The following is a 14,136-nucleotide window of genomic DNA, read 5'->3' on the forward strand; positions in this document are numbered from 1 at the left end:
GTTTTCATTTGCCTCTTGCTTATTGTAAGGTTGAATTTTGGATGTTTAAAATCATTTTTCGGGAATTCCCTGGGAGTCCAGTGGTTAGGACTCCGTTCTTCCATTGCTGGGGGCCTGGGTTTGATCCCTGGTTGGGGAAATATCTCACAAGCCACATCGCCAAAAAAATGATTTTTTTTTTTTCATAAGCTGTCTTTTTATGCACTTTGCTCATTTTTTCTAGTGGGTTTGCTTTTTTCTTATTGTAAAAATTCTTATTTTAGGAAATTAACCCTTTGTTATTTGTGTTCCAAATATTTTCCCTTTATTTTTAATGACAGATTTATTGAAACATAAATCACATAACATAAAATTCACCCTTTTAAAATGTTACAATTCAGCGATTTTTAGTATATTCACAGAGTAGTGCAACCTTTCATTACCCCAGAAAGAAACATCACACTCAATGGCAGTCACTCCCAGTCCCGCCTTTCAACCCTAGCAACCACTCCTCTTTCTGTCTCTGTGCATTTGCTTATCCTAGATGTTTCATTTAAATGGAAGGTAAGGCTTTTTATGTCTGGCTTCTTTCACTTAGCCTAATATATCAAGGCTCATTCATCCATGCTGTAGCATGTATCAGAACTTCATTCCCTTTTACGGCCAAATAATATTTCATTGTATGGATATATCATATTTTGTTTACCCATCAGTTGTTGGACATTTGGATTGATTCTACTTTCTGACTTTTATGAATACTACTACAGTGAACACCAGTACAAATTTTTGTATGTTTTCAATTCCATTGGGCATATATAGATATAAATATAGATATAGATAGATATAGATAAAGATTCTCTTGGGAGTCATATGGTAACTCTGACATTTTGAAGAACGATCAGTTTTCCAAAGTGGCTGCACCATTTTGTAATACCATCAACAATGTATGAAGGTTCCAGTTTTTCTATACCCTTGTTATTGTCTATCTTTTTTTAGTCATCTTAGTGGCTGTGAAGTGGCATCTTACTGACATTTTGATTTGTATTTCCTTAGTGACGTGATATTGAATATCTTTTCGTGTGTTTATTGGCTATCTGTATATCTTCTTTGGAGACGTATCCATTCAGATCATTGGCCCATTTTTATTTTTTTGAATTTTATTTTTTTTTTTATACAGCAGGTTCTTGTTAGTTATCCATTTTATACATATTACTGTATACATGTAAATCCCAGTCGCCCAATTCATCACACCACCACCACCACCCCCGCCACTTTCCCCCCTTGGTGTCCATACGTTTGTTCTCTGCATCTGTGTCTCTATTTCTGTCCTGCAAACCGGTTCATCTGTACCATTTTTGTAGGTTCCACATATATGCATTAATATACGATATTTGCTTTTCTCTTTCTGACTTACTTCACTCTGTATGACAGTCTCTAGATCCATCCGCGTCTCTACAAATGACCCAATTTCATTCCTTTCTATGGGTGAGTAATATTCCATTGTATATATGTACCACATCTTCTTTATCCATTCATCTGTCGTTGGGCATTTAGGTTGCTTCCATGACCTGGCTATTGTAAATAGTGCTGCAATGAACACTGGAGTGCATGTGTCTTTTTGAATTATGGTTTTCTCTGGGTATATGCCCAGTAGTGAGACTGCTGGGTCATATGGTAATTCTATTTTTAGTTTTTTAAGGAACCTCCATACTGTTCTCCATAGTGGCTGTATCAATTTACATTCCCACCAACAGTGCAAGAGGGTTCCCTTTTCTCCACACCCTCTCCAACATTTGTTGTTTGTAGATTTTCTGATGATGGCCATTCTAACTGGTGTGAGATGATACCTCATTGCAGTTTTGATTTACATTTCTCTAATAATTAGTGATGTTGAGCAGCTTTTCATGTGCTTCTTGGCCATCTGTATGTCTTCTTTGGAGAAATGTCTATTTAGGTCTTCTGCCCGTTTTTTGATTGGGTTGTTTGTTTTTTTAATATTGAGCTGCATGAGCTGTTTATATATTTTGGAGATTAATCCTTTGTTGATTCACTTGCAAATATTTTCTCCCATTCTGAGGGTTGTCTTTTCATCTTGTTTGTAGTCTCCTTTGCTTTGCAAAAGCTTTTAATTTTCATTAGGCCCCATTTGTTTATTTTTGTTTTTATTTCCATTACTCTAGGAGGTGGATGAAAAAAGATCTTGCTGTGATTTATGTCAAAGAGTGTTCTTCCTATGTTTTCCTCTTTTTTTTTTTTTATAGTGTCCAGTTTTACATTTAGGTCTCTAATCTATTTTGAGTTTACTTTTGTGTATGGTGTTAGGGAGTGTTCTAATTTCATTCTTTAACATGTAGCTGTCCAGTTTTCCCAGCACCACTTATTGAAGAGGCTGTCTTTTCTCCATTGTATATCCTTGCCTCTTTTGTTATAGATTAGTTGACCGTAGGTGCGTGGTTTTATCTCTGGGCTTTTTATCCTGTTCCATTGATCGATATTTCTTTTTTTTGTGCCAGTACCATGTTGTCTTGTTTTAAAAAATTTATTCATTTGTTTATTTATTTTTCACTGTGTTGGATCTTCATTGCTGCGCACCAGCTTTCTCTAGTAGTGGCGAGCGGGGGCTACTCTTTCTCATTGCGGTGGCTTCTCGTTGTGGAGCACGGGCTCTAGAGCACAGGCTCAGTAGTTGTGGCTCACGGGCTTAGTTGCTCCGAGGCATCTGGGATCTTCCCGGACCAGGGCTCAAACCCGTGTCCCCTGCATTGACAGGGGGATTCTTAACCACTGTGCCACCAGGGAAGTCCATATTGTCTTGATTAGTGTAGCTTTGTAGTATAGTCTAAAGTCAGGAAGTCTGATTCCTCCAGCTCCATTTTTTTCCCTCAAGACTGCTTTAACTATTCGGGGTCTTTTGTGTCTCCATATAAATTTTAAGATTTTTTTAAGACACAGACCTACTAGAGAATGGACTTGAGGATATGGGGGGGAGGAACGGTAAGCTGGGACAAAGTGAGAGAATAGCATGGACATATATATATTACCAAACCTAAAATAAATAGCTAGTGGGAAGCAACCGCATAGCACAGGCAGATCAGCTCAGTGCTTTGTGATGACCTAGAGGGGTGGGATAGGGAGGGTGGGAGGGAGGCAGACGCAAGATGGAAGAGATATGGGGACATATATATATGTATAGCTGATTCACTTTGTTATAAAGCAGAAACTAACACACCACTGTAAAGCAATTATACTCCAATAAAGATGTTTAAAAAAAAGATATTTTGTTCTAGTTCTGTAAATAAAATACCATTGGTAATTTGATAGGGATTGCATTGAATCTGTTGATTGATTTGGGTAGTATAGTCATTTTCACAATATTGATTCTTCCAATCCAAGAACATGGTATATCTCTCCACCTGTTTGTATCATCTTTAATTTCTTTCATCAGTGTCTTATACTTTTCTGCATACAGGTCTTTTGTCTCCCTAGGTAGGTTTATTCCTAGGTATTTTATTCTTTTTGTTGCAATGGTAAATGGGAGTGTTTCCTTAATTTCTCTTTCAGATTTTTCATCATTAGTGTATAGGAATGCAAGAGATTTCTGTGCATTAATTTTGTATCCTGCAACTTTACCAAATTCATTGATTAGCTCTAGTAGTTTTCTGGTGGCATCTTTAGGATTCTCCATGTATAGTATCATGTTATCTGCAAACAGTGACAGTTTTACTTCTTCTTTTCCAATTTCTATTCCTTTTATTTCTTTTTCTTCTCTGATTGCTGTGGCTAGGACTTCCAAAACTGTGTTGAATAACAGTGGTAAGAGTGGACATCCTTGTCTTTTTCCTCATCTTAGAGGAAATGGTTTCAGTTTTTCACCATTGAGAATGATGTTTTCTGTGGTTTGTCATATCTGGCCTTTATAATGTTGAGGTAGGTTCCCTCTATGCCCGCTTTCTGGAGAGATTTTATCATAAATGGGTGTTGAATTTTGTCAGAAGCTTTTTCTGCATCTATTGAGATCATCATATGGTTTTTATTCTTCAATTTGTTAATATGGTGTATCACATTGATTGATTTGTGTATATTGAAGAATCCTTGAATCCCTAGGGTAAATCCCACTTGATCATGGTGTATGATCTTTTTAATGTGCTGTTGGATTCTCTTTGCTAGTATTTTGTTGAGGATTTTTACATCTATGTTCATCAGTGATATTGGTCTGTAATTTTCTTTTTTTGTAGTATCTTTGTCTGGTTTTGGTATCAGGGTGATGGTGGCCTCATAGAATGAGTCTGGGAGTGTGCCTTCCTCTGCAGTTTTTTGGAAGAGTTTGAGAAGGATGGGTGTTAGCTCTTCTCTAAATGTTTGTTAAAATTCACCTGCGAAGGCATCTTGTCCTGGACTTTTGTTTGTTGGAATATTTTTAATCACAGTTTTAATTTCATTACTTGTGATTGGTCTGTTCATATTTTCTATTTCTTCCTGGTTCAGTCTTGGAAGATTTTGCCTTTCTAAGAATTTGTCCATTTCTTCCAGGTTGTCCATTTTATTGGCATAGAGTTGCTTGTAGTAGTCTCTTAGGATGCTTTGTATTTCTGCAGTGTCTGTTGTAACTTTTCTTTTTTTCATTTCTAATTTTATTGATTTGAGCCCTCTCCCTCTTTTTCTTGATGAGTCTGGTTAATGGTTTATTAATTTTGTTTATCTTCTCAAAAAACCAACTTTTAGTTTTATTGATCCTTGCTATTGTTTTCTTTGTTTCTGTTTCATTTATTTCTGCTCTGATCATTATGATTTCTTTCCTTCCACTAACTTTGGGTTTTGTTTGTTCTTCTTTCTCTAGTTCCTTTAGCTGTAAGGTTAGATTGTTTATTTGAGATTTTTCTTGTTTCTTGAGGTAGGCTTGTATTGCTATAAACTTCACTCTTAGAACTGCTTTTGCTGCATCCCATAGGTTTTGGATCTTTGTGTTTTCGTTGTAATTTGTCTCTAGGTATTTTTTTATTTCCTCTTTGTTTTCTTCAGTGATCTCTTGGTTATTTAGAATGTACTGTTTAGACTACATGTATTTATGTTTTTTATGTTTTTCTCCCTGTAATTGATTTCTAATCTCATAGCGTTATGGTGAGAAAAGATGCTTGATATGATTTCAATTTTCTTAAATTTACTGAGGCTTGATTTGTGGCCCAAGATGTGATCTATCCTGGAGAATGTTCCGTGCACGCTTGAGAAGAAATTGTAATCTGCTGTTTTGGGATGGAATGTCCTATAGATATCAAATAAATCTATCTGGTCTATTGTGTCATTTAAAGATTGTGTTTCCTTATTAATTTTCTGTTTGGATGATCTGTCCATTGGTATAAGTGAGCTGTTAAAGTTACCCACTATTATTATGTTACTGTCGATTTCCTCTTTTATAGCTGTTAGCTGTTGCCTTATGTATTGAGGTGCTCCTATGTTGGGTGCATATATATTTATAATTGTTATATCTTCTTCTTGGATTGATCCCTTGATCATTCATTATGTAGTGTCCTTCCTTGTCTTTTGTAACATTCTTTTTTGTTTTTTAAAGAAGATGTTGGGGGTAGGAGTTTATTAATTAATTAATTAATTTTTGCTGTGGGGTCTTCGTTTCTGTGCGAGGGCTTTCTCTAGTTGTGGCAAGCGGGGGTCACTCTTCATCGTGGTGCACAGGCCTCTCACTATTGCGGCCTCTCTTGTTGCGGAGCACAGGCTCCAGATGCACAGGCTGAGTAGTTGTGGCTCACGGGCCTAGTTGCTCCACGGCATGTGGGATCCTCCCAGACCAGGGCTCGAACCCATGTCCCCTGCATTAGCAGGCAGACTCTCAACCACTGTGCCACCAGGGAAGCCCATCTTGTAACATTCTTTATTTTAAAGTCTATTTTATCTGATATGAGTATTGCTACTCCAGCTTTTTTTTGATTTCCATTTGCATGGAATATCTTTTTCCATCTCCTCACTTTCAGTCTATATGTGTCCCTAGGTCTGAGGTGGGTCTCTTGTAGACAGCATATATATGGGTCTTGATTTTGTATCCATTCAGCGAGCCTGTGTCTTTTGGTTGGAGCATTTAATCCATTCACATTTAAGGTAATTATCGATATGTATGTTCCTATTACCATTTTCTTAATTGTTATGGGTTTGTTTTTGTAGGTCCTTTTCTTCTCTTGTGTTTCCCACTTAGAGAAGTTCCTTTAGCATTTGTTGTAGAGCTAGTTTGGTGGTGCTGAATTCTCTTAGCTTTTCCGTCAAATCTGAATGAGATCTTTGCCAGGTAGAGTAATCTTGGTTGTAGGTTCTTCCCTTTCATCACTTTAAATGTATCATGCCACTCCCTTCTGGCTTGTAGAGTTTCTGCTGAGAGATAAGCTGTTAACATATGGGAGTTCCCTTGTATGTTATTTGTTGTTTTTCCCTTGTTGCTTTCAATCATTTTTCTTTGTCTTTAATTTTTGTCAATTTGATTACTCTGTGTCTCGGTGTGTTTCTCCTTGGATTTATCCTGCCTGGTACTCTCTGCACTTCCTGGACTTGGGTGGCTATTTCCTTTCCCATGTTAGGGAAGTTTTCGACTATAATCTCTTCAAATATTTTCTCGGGTCCTTTCTCTCTCTCTTCTCCTTCTGGGACCCCTATAATGCGAATGTTGTTGTGTTTAATGTTGTCCCAGAGATCTCTTAGGCTGTCTTCATTTCTTCTCGTTCTTTTTTCTTTATTCTGTTCCATGGCAGTGAATTCCACCATTCTGTCTTCCAGGTCACTTATCTGTTCTTCTGCCTCAGTTATTCTGCTATTGATTCCTTCTAGTGTATTTTTCATTTCAGTTATTGTATTTTTCATCTCTGTTCTTTAATTCTTCTGGTATCTGTTCTTTAATTCTTCTAGGTCTTTGTTAAACATTTCTTGCATCTTCTCGATCTTTGCGTCCATTCTTTTTCCGAGGTCCTGGATCATCTTCACTATCATTCTGAATTCTTTTTCTGGAAGATTGCCTATCTCCACTTCAATTAGTTGTTTTTCTGGGGTTTTATCTTGTTCCTTTATCTGGTACATAGCCCTCTGCCTTTTCATCTTGTCTATCTTTCTGTGAATGTGGGTTTTGTTCCACAGGCGGCAGGATTGTAGCTCTTCTTGCTTCTACTGTCTGCCCTACGTTGGATGGAGCTAAGAGGCTTGTGCAAGTTTCCTGATGGGAGGGACTGGTGGTGGTAGATCTGGGTGTTGCTCTGGTGGACAGAGCTCAGTAAAACTTTAATCTGCTTGTCTGCTAATAGGTGGGTCTGGGTTCCCTCCCAGTTGGTTGGTTTGGCCTGAGGTGACCCAACACTGGAGCCTACCCGGGCTCTTTGGTGGGGCTAATGGCGGACTCTGGGAGGGCTCATGCCAAGGAGTACTTCCCAGAACTTCTGCTGCCAGTGTCCTTGTCCTCACGGTGAGCCACAGCCACCTCCCGCCTCAGCAGGAGACCCTCCAACACTAGCAGGTAGGTCTGGTTCAGTCTCTTATGGGGTCACTGTTCCTTCCCCTGGGTCCTGAAGCTCACACTACTTTGTGTGTGCCCTCCAAGAGTGGAGTTTCTGTTTCCTGCAGTCCTGTCAAAGTCCTGCAATTGAATCCCATTAGCCTTCAAAGTCTGATCCTCTAGGAATTCTTCCTCCCATTGCCAGACCCCCTGGTTGGGACCCCTGACGTGGGGCTGAGAACCTTCACTCCAGTTGGTGGACTTCTGTGGTATAAGTGTTCTCTAGTTTGTAAGTCACCCCCCCAGCAGTTACAGGATTTGATTTTATTGTGATTGCGCCCCTCCTACCGTCTCACTGTGGCTTCTCCTTTGTCTTTGGATGTGGGGTATCTTTTATGGTGAGTTCCAGCGTCTTCCTTTCGATGATTGTTCAGCAGTTAGTTGTGAATCTGGTGCTCTCGTGAGGGGGAGTCTCATTGGCCCATTTTTAAATTGGGTTGTTTGTCTTTTTATTGTTAACTTATAAGTCCCTTATCATATATATGACTTGCAAATATTTTCTCCCATTCTGTAGGTTATCTTTTCAGTTTCTTTTCTTTTTTTTTAATTTTATTTATTTTTTGGTTGCATTAGGTCTTCATTACTGTGTGTGGGCTTTCTCTAGTTGTGGCGAGCGGGGGCTACTCTTTGTTGCAATGCACAGGATTCTCATTGCGGAGGCTTCTCTTGTTTCGGAGCATAGGCTCTAGGCACGCAGGCTCCAGTAGTTGCAGCACGCGGGCTCAGTAGTTGTGGCATGTGGGCCCTAGAGTGTGCGGGCTTCAGTAGTTGTGGTGCTTGTGCTCAGTAGTTGCGGCTTACGGGATTAGTTGCTCCACGGCATGTGGGATCTTCCCAGACCAGGGATCAAACCCATGTCCCCTGCATTGGCAGGCAGATTCTTAACCACGGTGCCACCAGGGAAGTCCCTATCTTTTCACTTTCTTGATGTGTACTTTGAAACACAAATGTTTTTAATTTTGACGAAGACCAATTTTTCTATTTTTTTTCTTTTGCGACTTATGCTTTTGGTGTTATATCTAAGAAACCATTGCCTAATCCAAGGTCTCGAGGTTTATTTGTTTATTTATTTATTTAAAAAAATTTTTTTTTAATTTGTTTATACATTTTGGCTGCGCTGGGTGTCAGGTGCGGCATGCGGGATCCTTTAGTTGCGGCACTGTTTTTAGTTGTGGCATGTGAACTCCCAGTTGTGGCATGCGTGCAGGATCTAGTTCCCCAACCAGGGATTGAACTCGGGCCCCCCACATGGGGAGCGTGGAGTCCTCCCCACTGGATTACCAAGGAAGTCCCAGTCACGAAGATTTATGCCTGTGTTTCTCCCTAAGAGTTTTAGCTCTTACATTGATGTCTATGATCCACTTTGTTAATTTTTATATACAGTGTGAGGCAGGGGTCCAACTTCATTTTTTTGCAGGTGGCTATTCAGTTGTTCCAGCACCATTTGTTGACAGGACTGTTATTTTCCCATTAAATGATCTTGGTGTCCTTGTTGAACATCAATTGACCATAAATGTGAGGGTTCACTTTTGAACTCTCAGTTCTCTTTCACTGATTTGTATATCTGTATGTCTAAGTCACATTGTCTTTTTTTCCTCCAGCTTTTTTGAGATGTAATTGACATATAACATTGTGTAAAGTTTAAAGTGTGATATGCTTATATTGCAAAATGATTACCACCATAGCATTAACTAATGCTTCCATCACATCACATAATTACCATTTCTTGTTTGTGGTAAGAACATGTAAGATCTACTCTTAGCAACTTTCAAGTATAAATGCAGTATTGCTAACTATAATAACTATGCTGTATATTAGATCCCCAGAACTTATTCATCTTATAACTAGAAGAGTTTGTACCCTTTCACTAACATCTCCCCATTTCTCCAATCCCCTAGTCCCCTGGCAACTACCATTCTATTCTGCTTCTATGAGTTTGGCTTTTTTAGGTCCTACATATAAGTGATGTAATACAGTATTTGTCCTTCTCTGTCCACATTGTCTTAATTTGCTTTGTAGTAAATTTTGAAATCAGGAAGTGTAACTCCTTCTACTTTGTTCTTTCTCAAGATTGTTCTGGCTCTTCCAGGTCCCTTGCATTTCCCTATGAATTTTAGAATCATCTTGTCAATTTCTGCAAAAAAAGGTATCTGGGCTTTTGACAGGGATACATTACATTGTATCTGTAGATCAATTTGAGGAATAGTGCCTCTTAACAATATCAAGTCTTCTGGTTCATGAACATGAAAAGATGTTTTTCCATTTTTTAGGTCTTTAATTTCTTTCAATTATGGTTTGTAGGTTTCATCATACAAGTGTTGCACTGCTTTTGTTGCTTAGTTTCTTTTCATCTTCGGACTTAGTTTAAGGTACCTTTTTCCATGCAGAAAAATTTCATTTTTATGTAATCAAATATAATGAGTCATAATTTTTAAATGGGCCAAATATTTGAATAGTTATTTCCCCAAAGAGATAGACATATGGCTAAGTAAGCACGTGAAATTTTGCCAACATCATTATTCATTAGGGAAATGCAATAAAAACCAAGTGAGATACCACTTCACACCCACTATAGGCAAATGGCTATAACCAAGGAGACAGTAACACGTGTTGGCCAGGAAATGGAGAAAGGAACCCTCATGTGTTGCTGGTGTAAATGTATAATGGCACAGTCACTTTGGAAAACAGTTTGGCGGTTTCTTAAAATCTTGTACGTAAACTTACCCTACCACCCAGTAATTCTAATTCTAGGTATCTACCCAAGAGAAATGAAGACATTTGTCTACACAAAGACTTGCATGTTAATGTTCTCAACAGTGTTCGTGATAGCCCTGAAGTGGAAACAATCCAAGTATCTATAAGGTGGTAAATGGATAAACAAAATGATATAACCATACAGTGGAATACTGTTCAGCAATATAAAGGAATGCAGTACTGATATATGCTACAATGTGGTCGCACCTTGAAAACATCATGTTGAATGAAAGAAGGCAGACATAAAAGGCCACATATCGTATGATTCCATCTATATGAAGTGTCCAGAAAAGGTAAATCTATAGCAACAGAAAGTAGATTAGTGATTGCCTCAGGGTGGGCATGGTGATTGACTCCAGAAGGCAAGAGGGATCTTTCTGGGGTGATGGAAGTGTTCTAAAACTTAATTGTAGGGATGGATACCTAACTCTATAAATTTTATAAATATTATTGAATTATACACTTAAAATGGGTGAATTTTATTGTATGTAAAATATACCTCAAAAAAGAAGTTTAAAATAAAACCACTGAAATAAATAGGAAAAAATTAATCATTTCTGGATTTAATATTTTCTGGATTCTGGGTTTTGTGTCATTTAGGCCATCCTCAATCTGATATCCTTAAAAAATATTTTAAGAAAAAAATTCTCTCCTTTTTTTTGTTCTACTGCTTTAGCAGTTCCATCTTTTGTAGTTGAATGTTTTATCTGCCTGGAATGTATTTGAGTATAGAAAGTGAGATAGGATGAAGAAGATATATTTAATGATGATAATATTTTTAGAAGTAGAACTTTTTTCTCCCAATAAAATCTTATTCTGTACCCAATAAATTAAGAAAACTAAAAACAATGTTCAGAATCTTTTCTACTGAAATATTTGCATCTATGTACTGAGGTCAATGTTTAGGATGTTCATTGCAGCATTGTCTAGAACTAAAAACCCACTGGTAGAGCTGGTTCAACTATGGTCTATTCACACTACAGATTACTGTTCAGCAGCTAAAGATGGTGTTAAAGCCATTTGTGCTGACATGGGAAGAAATCTATGGAAAAATGTTAAGAAGGCAAACTTCAGAACAATGAGTATAATATAATTCAATTTTTATAAAAACAAAAACCCACATCCATACATATATGTATTTATTTATTTATAAAGAAAATAATCTGATGGATATATGGCAGCCTGTATTACTGCCAAATAACTGTATTTACTCTTGAAAAGTGAGGATTTTGGGGGGCATGTAGGGATAGTGGTAGTGATAATAGTGGGGCATAAAAGGGTCTTTAGCTTTTTAGTTTGCTTTTGCACCGTTATTTTGTAAGATGACTTGTCTTTTAACATTTTTTTCAATTTGCATTTTTGAAAAGATCATAGATTTACATGATTTTTTTTTGTTTTTTTTACAAATACTTTATTTATTTTAATGAAGCTGGTACAATGTCCATTTAAAACCCATATCCCAGGCCAAAAAGTATAAATAAAGTCAAAAAGAGCAGCACTCTGCTGTATACACTTCTGCATGAATAACTTTAACTCCTAATGAAAATTAGAACTTTTCTGGGATCTTCTGACAAGATTTTTCTTTCATCTTAAAATGCTTTCTCTTCAGTGAAGCCATCTTTGGAGTTAGTCATTATTTTCACCACCTTGACTCCAACCTGCTATTCCTCTTCTTTTGGTCCAGACCCTCAGATTTTAAAAGTAGCTTCAAGTTAAGGAAAGGTCATTTTTCCACAGTTCAGTTCTCTGAAAAACTTCCATCTCCCACGGAAAGTCACAGTCCAGGAGTGAAGCGATCACATGCTAGAACTTCAGGGCCAATTGGAAAGTCATTATGAGCACTCGCATTAGTCAATCTTATTTATCACAAGCCTGTAAATGCACAGTCCTGGAAAAGGCGGGCTCTCTGTGCACACATGTAATTTTTAAAAAGGAGAGGGCGTTATGAACTGGGCTGAGGTTTGATCACCAAAAATCAGCACAATGAAAACAAACAATAACGAATAATGGGCACTAGAATTCAAATTACCAGATGTTCTAAAGAGATGGGGTGCCAGTTTTCAATTCTGTTTTGAACACCACATTACAAACGAACTATTTTTAAAAATAAAAAGGATTAAGGGAAAAGAAAAAAATAAAAATATCTAAATCGTTGAACGACCCCCTGCTTGTTCCTGATCAACTTCAATCACATCTTCTTCCTCCATTCCCAGTTCTTTTGGAGTGTTATTATCAGCAATTCAAAGAGAAACCTGAGTGAATTCATGGGAACTCCCTGTCTTTGACAGTATGATTCTTTGAGTTTCTTGAGATGTGTTGTCATTTTCACTTTGAAGTGAATCTCACTGCTATCCTGTCTGATGACTTTGAGTTTAATATATTCTCCTTCCTTCTTATCCCCCAAGTCCTCAGTTGAAGGTTTTGCCTCCTGGTCAGACATGGTGACTGTGGTTTCCCCTGGGGTCTCCGCACAGCAGCGGCCTCGGGTAGGCAGAACCTCGCTCTGGGGTCTACAAATCCGTCTCCCTTCCCCACAGCACAACACAGCGGCTCTACATGATTTATTTACAAAATAAACTATAACTGGCAAATAATTCCTCCCTTAATGAGCAAAGTTGTTCTGTTTTTACACTTTAATGATAATATGACATCATCATCATCAGTGTAATTTTAAAATTGAATTATATGGACTTCCCTCGTAGTCCAGTGGTAAAGAATCTGCCTTACAATGCAGGGGACGTGGCTTCAATCCCTGGTCGGTGAACTAAGATCCCACATGCCACAGGGCAACTAAGCCCACGCGCCACAACTACTGAACTCGTGTGCCTCAACTAGAGAGCCTGCTGTGCCGCAAACTACAGAGCCCGTGCACTCTGGAGCCCGCGCCACAACTTGAAAAGAGAAAACGCCATAACGAGAGAGAAGCCCGTGCGCCGCAACGAAAGATCCCACATGCCACAACGAAGATCCCATGTGCCACGACAAAGACCCGACTCGGCCAAAATAAAATAAATATTAAAAATAAAAAGGGTTTTAAAAAATTGATTTATATATAAAACAATCTGAAGCTCAGAAGTTAAAAGACTTGGTCACAGAGATAATTGACTTTGGAACAGCATTTTCTTCTAAGAACTCATGTTTGGCTGAGTGACAGTACCTATCAAAGAAGTTTATTGACCTAAGAAGGAAATGCTGTGTAAACAGGCTAATGTTTCTAGGTCAGTGGTTTTTAACAGGTGATTTTGCCCCCAGGAGGACATTTAGCAATATTTGGAGACATTTTTGTTTTTTTACAACTTGGGGAAAGTGTGTTGACTGCTACTGGCATCTGGTGGTGGAGACCCGGGATGCTACTAAACATCCTGTGATGCATAGGATAGCCCCCTGCAACAAAGAGTTACCCAGCCCTACATGTCTGTAGTGCCACGGTGCAGAACCCTGCTGTAAATCATATTTCACAAAGCTTTATTCACTCAGCAGATATTACAGTTGGGGGATTAGTTCATAGCCAATGAGAAGGTGGGCCTTCTTAGGCTTTTTTTATTTGTACTTTCCAGTTTGTTAATCAGTGGACTATAGAAGACGTGAAGGGAGAGTCTTTTATCAAGACCATTCTTGGGACTTCCCTGGTGGCGCAGTGGTTAAGAATCTGCCTGCCAATGCAGGGCACAAGGGTTTTGTTGTGGTTTTTTTTGCGGTACGCGGCCTCAGTGTTTTGGCCTCTCCCGTTGCGGAGCACAGGCTCCGGACGCGCAGGCTCAGCGGCCATGGCTCACGGGCCCAGCCGCTCCGCGGCACGTGGGATCCTCACGGACCGGGGCACGAACCCATGTCCCCAGCAAGAGAAGCCACCACAATGAGAA

At 38.6% G+C, this 14,136-nt stretch overlaps 2 protein-coding genes across 3 annotated transcripts in view; one reads left to right on the forward strand and one right to left on the reverse strand.

The window, feature by feature from the left end:
- The first annotated feature begins 10,174 nt into the window (after window positions 1-10,174).
- C12H2orf42 (chromosome 12 C2orf42 homolog) overlaps window positions 10,175-14,136 on the forward strand; it is a 29,913-nt gene continuing 25,951 nt past the window's right edge. For both annotated transcript variants that reach the window (XM_060027558.1, XM_060027559.1), the window contains exon 1: window positions 10,175-10,566. The gene's annotated coding sequence lies outside the window, so the exon portion shown is untranslated. The remainder of the gene's footprint in view (window positions 10,567-14,136) is intronic.
- LOC132435398 (small ubiquitin-related modifier 1-like) lies at window positions 11,915-12,713 on the reverse strand. The gene is made up of 2 exons (XM_060027557.1): window positions 12,551-12,713; window positions 11,915-12,488 (listed from the first exon to the last, which is right to left on the reverse strand). Exons 1-2 carry the CDS (start codon window positions 12,711-12,713, stop codon window positions 12,418-12,420), a joined length of 234 nt encoding a protein of 77 aa, XP_059883540.1. The 3' UTR covers window positions 11,915-12,417.

This window comes from Delphinus delphis, chromosome 12, assembly GCF_949987515.2.
Source record: "Delphinus delphis chromosome 12, mDelDel1.2, whole genome shotgun sequence".
NCBI classification, from domain to species: domain Eukaryota; kingdom Metazoa; phylum Chordata; class Mammalia; order Artiodactyla; family Delphinidae; genus Delphinus; species Delphinus delphis.

What these genes read in the sequence shown, in the direction of transcription:
- LOC132435398 (XM_060027557.1), bottom strand. Translation starts at nt 12,713, where the DNA reads ATGTCTGACCAGGAGGCAAAACCTTCAACTGAGGACTTGGGGGATAAG. An exon ending in AGAATCATACTGTCAAAGAC is followed by an intron (nt 12,489 to 12,550) that starts AGGGAGTTCCCA and finishes ACACTCCAAAAG; the next exon opens with AACTGGGAATGGAGGAAGAA.